The sequence below is a fragment of the Engystomops pustulosus genome, chromosome 2 (assembly GCF_040894005.1).
Source record: "Engystomops pustulosus chromosome 2, aEngPut4.maternal, whole genome shotgun sequence".
Taxonomy (NCBI): Eukaryota; Metazoa; Chordata; class Amphibia; order Anura; family Leptodactylidae; genus Engystomops; species Engystomops pustulosus.
In genome coordinates, this window is record NC_092412.1 from 210823181 (window position 1) to 210842902 (window position 19722).

At 39.9% G+C, this 19722-nt stretch overlaps 2 protein-coding genes across 2 annotated transcripts in view; one reads left to right on the top strand and one right to left on the bottom strand.

Moving 5' to 3' along the window:
- Positions 1 to 10079, bottom strand: part of SMPX (small muscle protein X-linked) — a 63494-nt gene extending 53415 nt beyond the window's left edge. The window contains exons 1-2 of the mRNA XM_072137984.1: positions 9999 to 10079; positions 9622 to 9903 (exon numbers count right to left, since the gene is read on the bottom strand). The gene's annotated coding sequence lies outside the window, so the exon portion shown is untranslated. The remainder of the gene's footprint in view (positions 1 to 9621; positions 9904 to 9998) is intronic.
- A 2286-nt stretch (positions 10080 to 12365) lies between these two features.
- LOC140119193 (uncharacterized) lies at positions 12366 to 16281 on the top strand. Its single transcript, XM_072137981.1, has 3 exons — positions 12366 to 12913; positions 12991 to 14376; positions 14560 to 16281. Exons 1-3 carry the CDS (start codon positions 12875 to 12877, stop codon positions 14677 to 14679), a joined length of 1545 nt encoding a protein of 514 aa, XP_071994082.1. The 5' UTR covers positions 12366 to 12874; the 3' UTR covers positions 14680 to 16281.
- Positions 16282 to 19722: the final 3441 nt, after the last annotated feature.

Sequence of the window (19722 nt, forward strand, 5' to 3'; positions counted from 1 at the left end):
CTCAAGGGTACAACATTTAGGTGTCAGTGCTCTCCTCCATCAATATACCATTAGTCACTAATTCCAAAGAACAATCCCACCAAGTTCCTTGGAATTAGTGAATAGTGGTATATAGAGGGAGTAGAGTACTGACACCTTTAAAATTTGTGGACATTTTGGCTAATGTGGGAGTGTGCCTAGTCAGTAGCTCCTCCGGTTTAACCCCCTACATCCTGAGTACCAACTTCGAAGATTATAGTTTGACCGCCCTCAAGGGTAGACTGCTTATCATTGCCTGTTGCCACCCACTTCATTTTGCAATGAAGTGAAATATGAGCAAGTCAATTTCATTGAGCGTCTCTCTAGAGCTATTCGTGCTTGTTTCAGTATTGAACAAACTCTTAATCCTCTGGCTTTTTATAGCAGTGCCCCATCACCGCCCAGTGTGAGAAATAGGATCCAAAAATAATGTATTCATCACTTGGTTTAGTTTGACCTTTGCTGGCAACACAATATTCTGGTATTGGGTCTTTGCTGCTGCAGATTGCTAGATATGGCTCTGTAGAGAGAGTCATTATACCATAAATCCATGGAAAAGCCTTGTATTATTTTCTGCAGATGCTTGCGGCTGTAATAGGATAGATCTATAGACCCATTACTTTGCGTAGAGGACGTGACTAATTGTCATGTTTGTTGTGTATTTTCACCCCTTTGTGATGTTTGATCAGGAGGATAAACAGCACCATTTTCATATACTTTATGCTGCTGTCACCTCGGAGGCTTTACATGATCAAACTCTATGGAAAATATCCGCACCTATGTTTACCTATGCCAATGAGGAGCTGAAAGAGGTCATGTCAAATAAATAGTTTCAGGTTGCGATGAATTGCAGTGACTTCTGTATACAAACCTATTGTGCATTTGTCACCTGCTCCTACACTCTATGTACAGTCATAGTCACAGTGGTTTACTCCTTTATTAGCTGGACCCTCACAAACCCCTATTTGAGGGGTTAAATGGCAAAGATTGGATTTATATGTAATCCCATAATAACATCCATTGTGGTGGTTTAACAGTACTTGGCACTAACTACGTGCATGGCATAAAGCTTCAAAAAGAATGGCACTCAGAGGTGACTGTGCACCCAGTTTTATTTGGAATATGTAAAAAGGTGCAAACATTGTGAACATTAAAATAGGAATATTACAGTCAGAGCTTGAACTTTCTTATGCCATATGGGATATGAAATCTAAATCTGAAGGCAGCATGTTATAGAGCAATAGTTGCTGTGCATATAGTATATTGACAAGGATGAAGGCCGGCGCAATTCACTAAGATTGGCGCCCGATATCTTGCATGTGTCGCTTCCCCACTGAGGTCCTCCGGAGTTCACCTTCTTCTTCCCAGTGTATATGAGTGCATGTGACACAATTTGAATTGTAAATCCCGTACGTAGTCCGAATCAGTCGGGTTGTCCGACGGCCAGGCCCCCCGATTTGTGACGTAGTTAACATGTAATAAAAGTTTAAAGATCCTTTTTGATTTTTTCTTTTTTTTTTGTATTTAAATATTGTATATAATTTTTTTAGATTTCAAATTAACTCAAAATGAACATTATTAATGAATTCCCTATTTTGTTTCGGTCATTTCGATATATAATATGTAGATTCCCAGGCAAACGTGGCGACTATGGCGATTTGTAGTGTAGCGAGGGTTCTTTTAAATTATATTGGGAAATGTGAATGTAATTTTCTGTATATATTTAATATGTTAATATTACGTATGTTTTTACTTTAGATTGTCCCCCATGAGGTAATAAAAGACCCCTCGGGGACATTTTCACCGGTTTTTTTTACTCTTACAAGTTTTCCCCTGAAACTGGATCATCTATAAGAGCCCCAGTTACATGGGGAAACAACCCCCTTTGAGGGCTGATGTTCATCAGAGCTGTACTGGGTCTGATCAGGTAGAAGTGAGTAGAAACGGTTAGTAAGCAATTAGTGAGACAACCTCTACAAAAGAATTGTTCTATAGTTGGTGACCACAGACTTTTTCTCTGTTCTCATCCTTTTTGGCTGTTGTTTTGGTCCTAGCAGCTTTTCAGTGATCTGTGATGTGTGAAGAGGGCTGAGCGCAAGATATCCGTAGTGGCAAAAAGTAAAGAAAATAGTAAATAGTAGATAGGAAGCCGCTGTCTTTTTCATTAAAAATCTTCAAATCTTTATTAACGTTCCATTTTCTCTAAGTTACAGTAACTACTCTGGAAAAAACTAAGTAGAGTGTAAAAAAAACTAAGTAGAGTGTAAAAAAACAACGTGTTTTGACCATGGCATATTTGTAGTGATCAGCACTGACAAACTAACCACCAGAGCTCCGATCCCCTCTGCCTTCCGGACACATAACAGTTTGGTGAGTAGGGCACAGGGTATTGGAACTGTCAGTGGTAATCGCTACACCTCAGGTACGCTCTGCCTGCCCGACCTAAACCCAATTTAGCATCTCTGGAGAGACTTGAAAATGGCTTCCACCAAAGTTCACCATCCAACCTGGGGGAACCGGAGAGGATCTACAAAGAAGATGTAGAGGATCCCCAAATGCAGATGTGAAGAACTTGTTGCATCAGTCCCTAGAAGACTGTACAAGCTCAAAAGCTGCTTCTACTCAATACTGAGCAAAGGGGAATACTCATGACCATGTGATATTTAAGTTTTTTTCATTTTTTTTCTGTCAAGATGGGGTGCAGAGTGTACATCGATAAGCAAAAAAAAGAACTTAGAAATGCTTTGCAAGAAAAATAGGTGAAGTTTTAGACTTAGAGGACAAACATATATCTACAAAGAATCAAGGATATTATTGCCAAAAGGTGCCTCCAGTAGACGTGTATGGGTGAATACCTTGGCATCTGTTCTTTAATTATAAGGACACATTAAAGAGACTTTTTCCCTTTGAAGGGAATACAGGGTGCAAAATATACAGCAATGATTTTAGGTTGCTTTGAATAAACATGAAGCTGGTTGGCCCACCAACTTATAAAGGTACCACCGTTGTGCCACCCTTAAAACTAAAACATGCCTCTATTGTGGCCCATCAATTTATAATTTACCCTACTGTGCCATCTCCAACACTGAAAAGTGCTCCTAAAGTTGCCCAAAATGTTATAACTGTCTCCTATTGTGATCTAATGACATTTAATGACCCCACCATTTTGACCCTTGAACTTATAATACCCTCACTTCACGACACCACCCCCTTATTTCTGTAAAGTTTAGAAAATTAAGAAAAAAAATAGAAATGTAGAAAATTACATTTCACTTCTCTTCTTTTTCTGCTGCAGATGCTTCAGTCACTTACTTCCTCCAGCCCAATTACCTCAAGTTTTTTGTAATGTAAGTGTAAGTTTGGGGGGCAGGATATGAGGTAATTTACAAATATATCATCCGTTCTTATGATATGTAAAGCAAAGCCTCCTGTCTTTTATCTCATCAGCCAGATATTACTGTCTATAAAATGGATGAAATTGGAGGGCCATGTGATCTCTAAATGTCCATGAACAATTGCCCTGCCACAATCGCACTCATAAGATTCTTGCAAGTCGATTACTCATGGGCAGATAAGTTCACATGGCTGATGAGGTAAAAGAAAGAGGCTTCACTTCACATATGATGAGAGAAGAGCAGAACTGTTAATAGATGTGTATTTGTAAATTACCGTATATACTTGAGTATAAGCCGACCCAAGTATAACCCGAGGCTCCTAATTTTACCACAAAAACCTGGAAAAACCTACTGACTCGAATATAAGCCGAGGGTGGGAAATGCATTGGTCACAGTCTCCCCAGTATTTAGCCTGCCGGACCCTGCCCCTTGGTATATAGCCAGCACTTGCCCCCAGTATATAGCCTGCCAGCCCATATCCCTCAGTATATAGCCAGCCCCCTGCCCCAGTATATAGCCAGCCCCCTGCCCCAGTATATAGCCAGCAGCGGGGAAGCCGGAAATGCGAGTTTTGATATAATTTTTTACTCGAGTATAAGCCGAGTTTGGGGTTTCAGCACATTTTTTTGTGCTGAAAAACTAGGCTTATACTCAAGTATATATGGTACCTAAAACCCTGCCCTAACACTTACACCACATGATGTAAAGTGGTGAACCCTTTTAAAGAGAACCTGTCCCCTCAGGTAGAGCATGAAATGTTATTTTTAGAATTCCCTCTTTTATGTATAATCTCACCTGATTACCTATAAAAAAAAATACCCCCCATAGTCAGGCATATATGATTCTTCTCCTCTCATTTCCACATGAGATGAGTCAAGTTTAATGTTGCAGAGGTGGTGTCACTCCAGAAGCCCATCTTCTGTTCTATAGCACATATAAAAATGGTTTATGTGTCATATTAAAGACAAGAATATCATCTTTCAGGATTATGGTTTTATGAGATACAGAACTGGACCTACAAGCAGTTAATAAATAGGCAGAAACTGGATCTTTTTCTGCAATTTGAATTTCCAACTATGCATTTAGCTATCTGTATCTCCAGTTCTGTAGCTCACACGGTCATAAGTCTCATTTAATATCAAATATAAGATCATTGTCTTTAATACGACACATAAACCATGTTTCTATGTGCTATGAAGCAGACGATCGGGGAGTTTGAAATGACACTACCCCCTGCAACCACTAAACTTAACTCATCTCATGTGAAAATGGGACAAGAAGAGTCATATTTGCCTGACTTTGGAAGAGATTTTTTTTATAGGTAAATGGGGAAGATTTCATATACAAGTGGCAATTCTAGAATGGACATTTCATATTGTACCAGAAGAGGCTGCTAGTTTAATAGGGTAAAACCTGGTGACAGGTTAATGGAGCAGAAGAAGAAAAGAGTAGCTACTAAGAGTAATAATACTGGATATGATCCACCACATTGCTGCTGCTATTCGTTATCAACCTCTACCCATTAAAGTACCTGTCTTATACCCCAGGCAGAATCTCTCAGTAAAGCATGGGCTCACAACTTGCTGTTTGGATCTGTCTGGAAAACAGCCTCTGGCAATGTGCAGTATTTAAAACATGCCATGTTTTTTTGTGGGAGGGGGGGATAGTCCCATGAAAGGACCTGAAATTTGTTGAAATGTATTCAATGCTTGTGGTCATTTCTGGTGGGGCATAACATTGCCATGTGAAAGGAGAAGAAAATGTTGGGCGTTTTGTTAAAAAGTCAGTACTAAAGTAAAGACCACCATTTAATATTTTCAACCCACAATTGCTTTATGTAAAAGTTATATGGTAAACCATAGAAAGTAAAAGTGTAGCGGAAATGTAATGTAGTCTCTAAAATGCAGTCCTGAAAAGAGAGAGACAGAAAACAATGGGCACAAAGCGCACGGACCATCAGCTCTCATAAATTAGATCTTCAGGGAGCTACACTGCAGTTCCTATACATTGGTTGGAGCCATCTGTTTCCACCTCTGTACTATGTATAGGTTCTGGAGCCTGAAGGGTTCCGGAGTACCTCATTGGTGTGTGTGGTCCGGTTCTAAATGACTTCTCCCCATGACTTGTCCTGTTGCCCATCAGCAAAAATATGACTAATGTACCAAACAAATGATTTAATAGAGTGGAATCCTCCACTACATCTAATGCAATATACATTTACAGCTGTAGAGATGGAAAATAGTCACAGAGGTTGGCAGAAAAAGTATCGCAAATTGGTGTCCTTACTTTAACCGGTTAATAAGAGAAATGATCTTTAAATTCCATCGTAATAACTTCTAGTATAAGAAGATATAAGATGATGCTAAACTAGACGATTCACCTCATAAATAAGTAATCTATGGGTGTCCTACTGGGATGAGAATTGCAGATATTCTGGCAAAATGCATCTTACTGTATAAATATTAAAGAAAATCTCCCATCAAAATCCATCATGCTAAACCAGGGGCACTTACTCATAGATCAAGCACCTTGATTATGATATTCTTCTTATTTGTGTTATCCATGGCCTCCTTCCATCTAAAATCAACTTTATAATGCAGATTCATAGTCTGTTACACTGAGCAGAACATGTCTCACCCAACCCCCGTCTCTCTCCCTCCTAACCCTGCCTGTGTAATCTAGCAGCAGCAGGAAGTGCAAGGAAATGAGAAGACCTGCTCTCCTCATTGTAACTGTCTGTGAAGCTACAGCTCTGAGGGGCTGTGGAGACACCCCCAGAGCGCTTCAGGCTCATTATCATAATTATAAAAGTTGATGCAGGGGGCCAGGGATAAAACATATAAGAAGATTGCAAAAGGTACAAGGAATCTCAGCACTCACATGAAGCCACCAGGTTTGGTTTAAATAAATTTCTTCCGCTTTATTCACATCTCCGGAACAACATTCAGTTACAGCTTAAAAGATCTTAAATGATCTTTTAAGCTGTAACTGAATGTTGTTCCGGAGATGTGAATAAAGAGGAGGAAATTTATTTAAACCAAACCTGGTGGCTTCATGTGAGTGCTGAGATTCCTTGTACCTTTTGCTATTTTGGTACCCGGAGGTGGTCTTTCCTTTTTCGTGCACCAAGGCTGATACCAGAGGACTGTGGACCATCACACTGTGGGGTGAGCTGAACACGCATCTGTTAGGGTGCTATCTGCACATATAAGAAGATTACCACAGTAAAGGTGCCTGGATCTATAAGTAAGTTTTCCTCAATTAGATTTTTCATGTTTGATTTTGATGTTAGATTTCCTTTAAGTTTTAAATGCTTATTCCATAGATTAGATCACCAATATTAGAGTTAAATTATTATCACAGCTCTGTTCTCTGTAGTGGCTGGGTTGGGTAACTGCAGTTCAACTCCAATTAAAGTAAACAAGCCATAGTAACACAGCTTAAATGCTGCACAGAGAACACTGCTCTCCTTCCAGTTCCATTCAATGTGCACATTCCTAATGAAGTTGGAAAATCCCTCTAAGGTTGCATTGGCTCTCCAAAAGGTATTTGAGGGTTGTCCACTCTTTTACATAAGTTGCTCATGTGTCTTTACTGCCTTAATAATAATCACTGAATATGCATCAAGTGATACAGCATTCCTGCTATTTATTTTTGTTCTGTGTGCAGACTCTCTGTGATTCTGCATTTACATGTCTGAGCTCTGATGAAAAAGAGGAGCTGTGGCAGCAGAGTTATGACTCAACCTGCCCCCTTCCTCTTCCTGTCACTGTGAGTGAGGACGACAGTGAAAAGAGTGACACAGTGGGTGATGGGAGAAGGATGGACTGAAGCAGTGCGAGTGAGGTAGCTGTGTATATATGCAGAGGGCAGGATGGTGAGATAACAAAGGCTGAAGCTCTCACAGGCACATAGAGACAGAGACATGTCTAATGGAGGAGATTTATTATAAGGTGGTCAGCCCCTTTAAAAATAAAGTGCTGGACCTATAAAAAAAAAAAGGAATCTTTAATGGTATGAAGCCAAGTGGCTGGGCGAGAGCGACGATGCTTGGCATCAATATGTGTCATGTGACTGTCTCTGGCTCTTCAACTGGGACCTTTATAAGGTTTTTAAGAGATTAAGTACTGTAATATGTGCCTGTATGTGGGTGTTCATGCCAATGTGTGTGTATCTACAACTCCATCACCTGTGGACAAAAAACTCCCCCTGCCTCTGATCTCAGACAATACCTCTATGCATGGGGCAAGGCCATCATTTTCCTGGTTGTCTGTCTGCAAGATTCATAGTGCTACAGTCATGGTTGATGTCCTGAACACAAAGCTAAGTCTCTGTACAGCAGTTCTCATGCACTGTAATTGGATTACAATTCAAGATAAATTTCTCTCATGCAGAAGGCAATTTATATGTAGTAAACAGAGACGTACAGTCCAGGATAATAACTAGGTGATCTGAATAAGCTGTTCCTGTTCTGTAGTAAGGACAACTGGGGGAAAAAAAAGTGATATGAAAAAAACTGTCTAACATGTTTTTCATCACATTCATGCCTTCCAACTACCCCGGATTTCGGGGACTGCCCAACTATCCCTGGAGCTGGGAGGTATGTCCTGGGTTGCAATTCTATATCCATCGTCCAGACACATATAGACTATATATATAGTGTAGCGGTGATACAAAAAGTCAACAACTCCATGCATCATCATGGAGCTTCTGCCACTGCTATGTGTGATAGAGACCTTTAATATCATCACATGACATCATCATCAACAAAGGGCCACAATGTTAGGGGGAATGGGCATAATGAGAAGGAGAGCACAATGTTAGGGGGAAAGGACCAAAATGTAAGGGGGTGGGGCACAATGAGAGGGATTCACAGAGAGTTATTATATAGTGTGGGGGGGCATTAAGGTGGGTATCATACTATGTGAGAATACTAGTGGGTAGGGAAAAGGGTGTGGCTTAGGGCATTGTTTGTCCCTCTTTTCATGCCCCACAAGGATAGGACGTGTTTAAGAGGGGTTTTTTTAGACAATATTTATTCACTTTAATGAGTTACCTGAAAGGGGTGTGGTTTCACTCAATGGGAATGGGAATGACTTAAGTTGGGGCACCAAAAATAAGCAGCAAACCTCTGGTGTATTTTATAGTGTAAAACTAAGCTAACTAATAGGAAGTGTAAAGTAAGCCTAGACAGTCTAAAATGTGGCAGATTTTTCATCAGACACAAGAGCAGGTGCAGTGACCTTACCCATAGTCTATATAACTGTTATCCAGGAAGCATCTTAAATGTTAAACAAGCAACACATAGTTAATATAATTTCATTTTCCAGAAGCTGAACTACTTTGAAGCATGTGAACTAAGTCAGAATTGACCTAGTTTTTTTTCTGCCCCGTGTCCAAAATCCTTTATTCGGGAAAGATTTAACATTCATGATAAGCATTATAAACAGGGAGCCCTTTATCTATTGTACTAATGACCTGTTCACACTGCACTAGTAAGAAAAGAAAATACATTGCATTATTTTACAGTAAACACCTTACAAATCCAGAAAGCAGAACATCACCAGGTGCTGATATATGTTGACTCTGCAGAACTATTGTGTGGGAATTAAGGCACAAAATGTGATACAACCTCATACCAGCATAACGTGATATCAGATGAGTATATATCTATATTTGGCTATATGTTAAATCAATGTGTATAATGCATTACAGTACAGTACTCATTTTACATACTCATAATTTCCATAGATATAGGGATACAACAGATAATTATTAAAATGCCTTGAATAACATTGGCTACTATAGACTTTGGTAAAATTCACTGCCTGAGTGCTGTATGAGAGGACTATGACTTTGGGGACAGGGTGTGGGTTTCCTCAGTTTACTCTATAACAACTTTTATATGTATCAAATCCATTGTACTCCACTCCGAATTTACAGCACCCCTCTACTGTACTAAAACCAGATAGCAGCTCTTATGGAGGAAGTTTTATCTTTTATATTAGGACAGTGATTTGCTCTAATATTGAAAATACACTGTGTAGCCCTTCACATATGTATGACATTTGGATAGATAAAGGGTTACTATATAGGGGAAACTTATTCCGAAGTGAAGTACAGTCAGATGTAAGAAATAAGGTCACACGTGGTAATAGGGTATTAATAGATATTCTCACTACATTAAAGTAAAACATTTTTTGCTTACCTTGCACAATTGTGTTTTCCCAGGAGGAGAGTGTGACGGGGTCTTTGCTCGGACTTTATCTTGCCAAGGGTGCTTCTAGGGCAGCTGATACATATGTTTCTGAAGAGCTTTGTCTCTGCCTTGTGCTCAGAGCTGCTTCTGGGCTGGCAGATAAACCCAATTTGGTAGCTAAAGTGTAAAAGGAATTCCTTTCATAGCAGTGAGTTGTTCTTCCTAAATATAGTTTGTTGCACTCGGTTGTCTTGACTGCCCTGTGTCGCTTTCACCTGGGTATTAAAAGTGCTACAAGACAAAGCAAGAGTAAGACATACATAAATAATACTAATAAAAATAATAATAAAAAATACTAAACAACAAGTGCAGCTCTCACTACACACCTCACAGAAGGACTTGTGGTTAGAACCTCGGAGCCACAAGTGTGCAGCATGTAACCTGAAACTGAATGTTATAGTGTCATGGTAACCCATAATGGACACTATTGTACTGGAGTATAGGAGAGTCACAGGATCCAGGAGCTGGAATATCTATTGGATAGGTGATGATTTTACTGTGTGAATAAATGATTTGGCTATCTGAATGAAAACTGTATTATATTATTCATATTATTAAAGGGGTTGTCCATTTACAGCAAGTGAATGTTATTGTTTGTGTCATGAAAAGTTATACAAAGCATGACAGCAAACGGAGATCTAGAAAATAGATTTCTGCTTGCTGTCACTCTATAGCAAACTCATTGGAGCTCATTTACTAAAGTTTCCGGACGATTTCCGTTTTGTGCAGCATCGCGCCGGGGATTGTGTTGCACGTGATCGGATATTGGTGCATCGGTTCCAGCTTGCACGTGACAGAAATCGTGGGGCGGGCCGTCAGACAACCTGACAGATTCGGACAACGCGCAAGAGTTAACATTTAGAATTGTGTCGTAAGACACGCACTTACAAGCACCGGGAAGAAGAAGGTGAACTCCGGCGGACCTTGGCGCGGAAGCAACGGATGCAGGAACTCCGGCGCACGATCTCCGTGAATCGCGCCGGACATTATCCTCGCCAGACCATCCGAATCGGGGATCGCGACAGGACCAGGTAAGTAAATTTGTCCCATTGTTTAATTCCTGTCCCTGGTCATCTGATGTTACATAGGTTTGTTATATCAAGCAGCTATAATTACCCTGTGTGATATAAGGAGACATGCACCTGTGTGACATCACATGACCATGGACCATTTTTTTGCCTACAGGAAGTAAACGATGAAGCTTTCTGTTGAATGACAGCAAGCAGTGATCTAAGAAACTGTTAGTGATTGATACATAAAGTAAACTGGAAAATTGTATAACATTTCATGGTACAAACAATAACAATTATTAGCTGATCATTTACAGCCCCTTTAAGTTCACATCTGCATCAGTGATTACCTTTGAGACACAGTTTGAAATATTTGGCAAAATTACAAAATGGACCCCACATTTTGGACACTAAACCAATAGAATGTCCTAAATATTCCCATATTATTCATGTCAATTTCTTTTTTTTTGTAAAAACCAATAGGGAATGGTTCAAGATAAAATAAATGTGCTTGACCTGCTTTAGTTTCCTGTTTCCCATCAATTCATAGACACTCTTGACAGGGCCAGAAGTGTTGAAGGTTATGTCAGCTGCATGTAAGTTGGGGGTCAGCTGTCTGCAAGGCATTGTGGCTATGCATGTCTGTTGTATGACCTCTAAAAGTATTGGAGGTCATGAAAGCTGCATGTAAGTTGGAGTTCAGCTGTCTGCAAGGCACTATGAGTAGGCCTGTCTGTGGTATTACCACCCAATGGTCATACAATTGACCCACTAGGGCCAAGCAGAGGGTAGGTCTTAAACAGTAATGGGCCAGCTAGAAGTGTCCAACAACCATCAAGAACCCATGAAGTAGGAATAATAAGCTGTACCTTGGTGAGTACACTTCATTTTTATTTATAGATACCCAATATAAAAGGGGAACTCAAAGATAGTTGGTTTAAAAATCTTATAAATTCTTTTATTTCATAACACATAAAACCAAAGACAGACATTAACTTCAGTAGGTTAAAAGAAAAATGGTCCCAAGTTGATGGGGGAGACTTCAGCAATTCATCCTATATATATTCACTGTGCCCTTAAACATTTGTGCTAAATGATAAAGTGCATTATGTTATATAGTAAAGTGCTAGGCAATAAAGTGCATTTTTCTCATTTGCAATCTATGATGTAAGGATTATTACCTTGTTGCGGCTGTTTGTCTACCCCGCGCCCCGACGCGCGTTTCGCTTACTGCTTCCTCAGGAGGCGTGTTAACTAAGGGGTACATCCAGTTATTTAAGGCATGGGGTATGTGTCACATGATTTCTAGGCGGACTGTGATAGGTGAAAATGCAGTCATTTAATTAGTGTAGTCACCTGTTAGTTGGCGCATGCCTTGACACTTTTTCCGCCTGTAGTAAGATGGCGACGACCTTCTTCCGGCCACTACTGCGCCTGCGCAGTCCCAAGGCAGGGAGACAATCTGTCTCACCTGGCTGGGCATGCGCATGCGCCTGAGCGATTGTCGGAAGGATCGTCGCCCGGCGGCGTCAGTGGCTAGGATGCGCTCACAGGTAATGATATTGTATATAATTGACAGAAGATGCAGATGTATGAAGAAACGGTTCAATCCACTATATGTACCTATTGTTGCCACCGGGAATTAATAAAATTATTGGAATCCCTGGAAAATGAAGATGAGGAAATGGAGGTAAGTGAAATTGACGAAAAACATGAGAATGGGTCCTCCAACAGTAAATATACGGAGGGAATAGTAAGACCAAAATCAACAAAATGTCCTCCCCTTTCACAATGTCCCGTAGTTGAAGCATTTGTTAAAGCAGTGATGAATGATCTTGAAAATGATGACTTAAAAGGAAAATTTGGTAATATGAAACGGGAAGAAAGGGAAGCCCTGAGAGAGATGGAGAAATGGAAAGATGTTGAATTCAAACAAGCAGACAAAGGGGGGAATCTAGTCATCTGGGCAAAAGAGAAATATGAAAAACAGGTGTTTAAACTACTGAATAACAAAGATTGCTATAGACGACTAGATACTTCTCCACTTATTTATTTCCAGAAGGAGCTCCAGGGGATCCTGACATCTGCAGTCCAAATCGGGACTATTTCCAAAAGCACTATGGATGGATTAATAAATAAAGCAGCAAGAATACCGACATTTTACATTATACCAAAAATTCATAAGGACAAAGATGATCCACCGGGGAGACCTATCGTCTCAGGCAATGAAGGTATGTGTGAAAAAATCTGCTTATTTGTAGACCATTTTCTCAAAGAAATAGTAAAGGAATTACCCTCTTTTATTAAGGACACAACAGCGGCCTTGAACAGGCTGAATGACATAACAATGGAAGATAATATGCTTCTTGTAACGGCCGACGTAGAAGCCCTATACACCTCTATCAGACACACAGATGGCTTAACCGCAGTGAAATTCTTTTTGGAAACAAGTAATCTCCCTAGAGACCTATCCGAACTCCTTCTGAAATTATTGAACTTTATCCTGACCCACAATTTCTTCACATTCAAGGATTGTTTCTTCCTCCAGACCCAAGGAACAGCAATGGGGGCCGCGTGTGCCCCCTCATATGCCAATTTATTCCTTGGGGCATGGGAAAGAAAAATTTTTCTGACAGACCCAATCCAAGGAATAGAGCGGGTACACAACTGGATGCGATACATCGATGATGTACTATTCATTTGGCAAGGAACCTTGGAAGAATTACATGTATTTATGAAAGACCTCAATAGGAATACAGAGAACATCAAATTAACGTATAAAGCGGGCTCCGAGATGGAGTTCCTGGACATTAAGATGAAGACGGATAAAGAAGGCAAAATCAAAACAGAAGTGTTTAGGAAACAAACAGCTACCAACTCCCTTCTGCATGCTGAGTCAGCACATATTCCCTCAACAATAAAAGGGATACCAGTGGGGCAATTTCTAAGATTAAAACGCATATGCTCGGACGAACTTAGCTTCGAACAACAAGCAGCAGACTTGAAAATACGCTTTAGAGAACGGGGATATTCAAGAAAAAACATTGAGAGGGCCTATCGTAGGGCCAAATTCACACCTAGGAAAGAACTGCTATGTCCCAATGAGGAAGACAAAAAACTGAAGACAGCTAGAGAAGGCAATGCCACACGTTTAATTACAACATATAACAAAAACTGGAAAAAACTGACTTCCACAATCTCTAAATATTGGCCCATTCTGCATACGGACAAGAACATAAGTCAATTGATCACAAAACAACCAAAAATTACAGCACGAAGAGCTCAAAATTTAAAAGATAGGTTGGTTCATAGCCACTATATTCCGGAAAAGAATAACCCCTTTGGAACAAAAGGCCCCAAATGGGGATGCTTCCCATGTAAAAACTGTAAGGCTTGTGAGAATATCCAAAGGGGAGATACCTTCTGGGATCAAAAATATAAGAAGGAATATAAGATTACACAATACATCTCATGTAAAACTTCTGGAATAATATATCATGCAACATGCCCTTGTGGAAAGATTTATATTGGTCTCACGACAAGAGAATTTAAACTACGTGTCGGCGAACATATAAGGGACATCGAGAACGCGAAATCAGAGGAGCACATTGAATCGTTGAAGACATTACCAAGACACTTTAAACTATGTCATCAATGTAATCCGAAGGGGCTAGTCTTCAAAGGCATCGACAAGGTACATTTGGGAGTGCGGGGGGGTGATCTAATGAAAAAACTAGCACAGATTGAATGTAAATGGATCTTCAAATTAGGCACAATGGCACCTTCGGGGTTAAATGAATCTTTGAGTTTTGGATTATTTTTATAATCTATTCTTGTGTCATAGGCATGTTTTTAACTATGGTCTTTTTAATTCTAGCTATTTGAAACATCCAAGAGGTTATGGGGAAGAAGTACTTACCAAAGGTGGCGGAGCCTGCCGGGAGAGAGATTTCTGAATGAAATTGAAGATCTACAAGAAGAAGTAGAAGTAAGATGAATGCATTGAACTAAATGAAAGACGGAACATTACAGATTCAACTGAGAAATTATAAGAACAAAGAAGGAGGACATAAGAATAAAAAAAGAATTGCCATCTAGGAGGGCAACTGTTCATTGCATATATTTAGGTAACTTGTACACACGGACTGATATCAATGCGTAAGAGTTCCTCTCCTTAAGACACTAACTATATGTTATTCCATTAAGGTTGTTAATATAGTTTCAAATCTTTACTAAAAGAGCCGTGTAGATTTGTTAAGCGAATAATGTCCAATGTTTACTATTAGAAATTTGCTAATTAAGCTAACAGGGCCTTGGATGGTACTGCAGATTCCATTTATCCACATCTCTTTTTTAACACTACACCCCCACCAAGGGAGCAATATCCATATCTAACCTAGATAGGGGTTCATAGAGAACTGGGACAGTCCAACTGCCAATAAATAGAAAACCAGTGATGACTTCTCTTAGACCGAAATCCCAACGGGAATATGGATAGATCTATTCATCTATCACCCCACAATAGAAATCATTAGTCATTCACAAATCATAACACCATATAAGTACTGACATATTTCGACCACACGTTTTCACATATTTTTTGTCATCATCACTTTTTGATCCAAAAACACTATCAGCACATGTACATATTGATTACAAAATTTCACAATTTCTTTTGCCATCATCACCCTTTGATTTAAGGACACCACAGGTCACATCACTTCTTCGATTATTTGGATCATCACATTTAATATTCAACACAGCACTCATTTAGCACCATACACCATAGGCACTATCCAACACATTAATTTTGGAGACACTTTCTGTAAGATCCCCCTGTAGATCTCTTTGGATAAATGGGTATATCTATATTACACTTAGTAACACTATCTAGACATTTAGGATCCATTCACAAAAACCCAGCAATTGCCATCCAAGATCAATTTTTAGCTCTAGGGAGAGTGGCAACAATAGGTACATATAGTGGATTGAACCGTTTCTTCATACATCTGCATCTTCTGTCAATTATATACAATATCATTACCTGTGAGCGCATCCTAGCCACTGACGCCGCCGGGCGACGATCCTTCCGACAATCGCTCAGGCGCATGCGCATGCCCAGCCAGGTGAGACAGATTGTCTCCCTGCCTTGGTACTGCGCAGGCGCAGTAGTGGCCCGGAAGAAGGTCGTCGCCATCTTACTACAGGCGGAAAAAGTGTCAAGGCATGCGCCAACTAACAGGTGACTACACTAATTAAATGACTGACAGGCATTTTCACCTATCACAGTCCGCCTAGAAATCATGTGACACATACCCCATGCCTTAAATAACTGGATGTACCCCTTAGTTAACACGCCTCCTGAGGAAGCAGTAAGCGAAACGCGCGTCGGGGCGCGGGGTAGACAAACAGCCGCAACAAGGTAATAATCCTTACATCATAGATTGCAAATGAGAAAAATGCACTTTATTGCCTAGCACTTTACTATATAACATAATGCACTTTATCATTTAGCACAAATGTTTAAGGGCACAGTGAATATATATAGGATGAATTGCTGAAGTCTCCCCCATCAACTTGGGACCATTTTTCTTTTAACCTACTGAAGTTAATGTCTGTCTTTGGTTTTATGTGTTATGAAATAAAAGAATTTATAAGATTTTTAAACCAACTATCTTTGAGTACCCCTTTTATATTGGGTATCTATTTAAGTATAAGGGAGAATTCTCCTGAACTATACTAGAGGACATATTGTTGTTTGGGTATTCATTTTTATTTATGCCTAGAGATTCCTAGGCATGCTCTGTATGAGAAATGGAGTAGATAAGCTGCAATGTCTGTCTTATCTGGATAGAGGTGTCATCGTCTATTGTAATCCCTCCTGTCTTGCTTATGATGTATATGTGGTGGCTGCTGCAATTCTACAGAATTAGCTAGTGTCTGTCTATTTTTAGCCTTAGTGGCCAGAGTGAAGATTACAGCATATAAAACTATTTGCAATAATTTAAAAAAAAAATCATAAATAATTTCTAAGAAATCCATTTTAACATAATAAACTCGGTTTAAAAAATAGGTCATTTTGAGTTGACACTTTCCTTTTAAGTTGGCTTGTCTCTATGGAGTGGACTCACAATTTTAGGGCTTATTCACACATTTGTTTTTTTATTCTCAGTGTGTTATTTGTGATTTTCAAGGATAGCCTACTGCCCCTGTGTCTTCTTTTCTTTTTGGAAACATGATTTTTTTCAACAGATCCGTAGTCCTTTAAAAAAATTTTGAGCCTGTGCAGTGCTAATGCTGGGGAACCAGGTCTTATGCCTTCTAAGTAATGTTAAACCGTTTATTTATTAATTTTTTTGCAGATGTGAAAAAGCAGAACAATGGAAGTCATACAGATGTGAACAAAAACAGATGTGGATACAAAATTAAAACAAAACAAATGTGTTCTTAACAGATACCACTGGACACATCTGTGTGAATTACAATCTCGTAGTCATGCTGTCAAGGACTACAGCAATAAGAAAACCTATTGAAAGGAAGTGTACCATCAAACCAAACGGGATAAACCAGGGACCCTTACACATATATCCAGGCACCATGACTGCAGTAATCTTCTTATAAATGTTATCCACAGCTTCCTTCTTTCTAAAATCAACTTTTATGCTAATGAGCCTTAAGGGCTCCTGGGGTTGTTTCCAGAGCTTCTTTGTGCTTCAGCTTCACAGGCTGTTAGAATGTTTACCCCTCCCCCTGCTCCCTCAGCACATTCCTTCCCTCTGCCTGATGTAATCTCACTGCTGTACAGGAAGTTTCGGCACACAGCGGGAGGGCATTGCTCCTGCTCACTGTAACAGCCTGTGAATTTGCATTATGGAAGGGCTCTGTTAACGCCTCCAAAGCCCTTTTTAAGTATACATTTAAAAATGTTATTTTATTAGGAAGGAGGCAAAGGCTAAGAAATATGAGATTACCACAGTCACACCGCCTGGATCTATCAGTATGTGTCCCTGGTTTATCCCTGCTTGAATTTGATGGTAACTTTCCTTTAAGAATTGTGAGGAAGAAAAGAGAGTGAATAGAATTTCTGAATAGTAATGATAAAAAAGTAATGGCACGTACGGTGATAGGAAAAATGTAACTAAGAGAAAATAACTTTCCTTTGGTATTAAAAATCTACAAGATACAATTCATAATTAATGGGGGAAAATTGAAAGTAAAGTTGTTGACATTTTAAGTACATTGTAAAACTGCTGACGACAAAGAGGCAGAAAGAGGCAGAAAGCCAGGAACAGTAACTTTAAAATTAACAGAGTTTTGGTAACTTTTTTTATTTATCAGCTGTATGAGGGCTTATTTTATGTGCAACAAATTGCACCATTTACTTTTGGGCTATGTTTTTATGGCTTTCATTTTGCGCTCCCCTTTATTTTTTTGGTCAGTATGACCATATTTATGTAGGTTTCTAATAGCTAATTCTAATTTTGTACATAAAAAGTTTCACCATCAAAATTTTGCCATACAGATAACTTTTTTATACTTTTTAAACGTATACCTGTGTAAGGTGCCATATATATATATATTTTTATATTTAAACAGGTTATTGAAAAAGCAAGTCAAGCACATTGTGGACAGTGAACAATGTTATATACAAGTTTATACATATATCAATATACATATAGCAAAACCTATCTCCATATTCAGATAAATACTAGAGATGAGTTGTAATACACGTGGGAGTTGGGTACCAAACCCACGCAGCATGAGACATACAAAATATACTCGAGTATAAGCCGAGACCCCTAATTTTAACACAAAAAACTGGAAAAATCTATTGACTCGAGTATAAGCCAAGGGTGGGAAATGCATTGGTCACAGCCCCAGTATATAGCCAGCCATCCCCCTGTAGCATATAGCCTGCCAGCCCCTGTAGTATATAGCCTGCATGCCCCGCCGTAGTCTATAGCCGGCTAGCCCCCTGTAGTATGTAGCCTACCAGCCCATGTGGTATATAGCCTGCCAGCCCCCTGTAGTATATAGCCTGCCAGCACCCTGTAGTATATAGCCTGCCAGCACCCTGTAGTATATAGCCTGCCAGCCCCCTGAAGCCTATAGCCAGCCCCTGTATTATATAGCCTGCCAGCCCCCCTGTAGTGTATAGCCTGCCAGCCTCCTGTAGTATATAGCCTGCCAGCCCCCTGTAGACATCACAGTAGTGCGCTGGCCGGGCCATGCCCACGGACCTGTTGCGGACCCAGCGCCGGCATGAAGAAAGAAGAGGCGCTGCCCAGGGAACTGTCACGGACCTGCCGCAAACATGAAGATAGAATAGGAGCTGCCTGGGTCATCGGAATGGTGAGTACCGAGTTTATTGTTTTTTTTATATACCCGAGTATAAGCTGAGTGGGGAATTTTCAGCACTAAAATTGTGCTGAAAAACTCGGCTTATACTCGAGTATATACGGTGTATTGAATAAAAAATTTGAAAATGCAGTAAATACAAGAAACAAACTTAAACTATTCTAGACTGTAATGTTTCAGAAAATTACAATCTCTCTCAGTCACTTAAAAGAGATCTAGGGGGAGATTTATCAGTGTCTGAGAGCAGAACTGTTGCTCATGGCAACTAATCAGAGCTCAGCTTTCATTTTCCCACGTGCTTATAAAATTAAAGCTGACTTCTGATTGGTTTCCATGGACAAAAAGAACAGTTTTACCTCACACACTTCTGATTAATCTCCACCCCCCCCCAGTGTAGTGTGGATTTTACCCCCACCTCTAAATATTACCATCAGACCAGGTAGGGGCATGAGGAAGTCTAAGGAAGGAAAGCGTTTACATATAAGAGATTCATAGGGAAAGATCTGATTAAGGGCTCATTCACACTAACGTATGTCCACCGTTCCGTAGCACGGCGGGCACATGTTGGCACGTGGAAGAGGAGGAGGGGGTGAGCACTGCTTGCCCCTGTCCCTCTCAATAGAAAATACTAGCCGCACGTCCACGGATACAGCTAAAGATCAGGCTGTGTCTTTTTACGGCT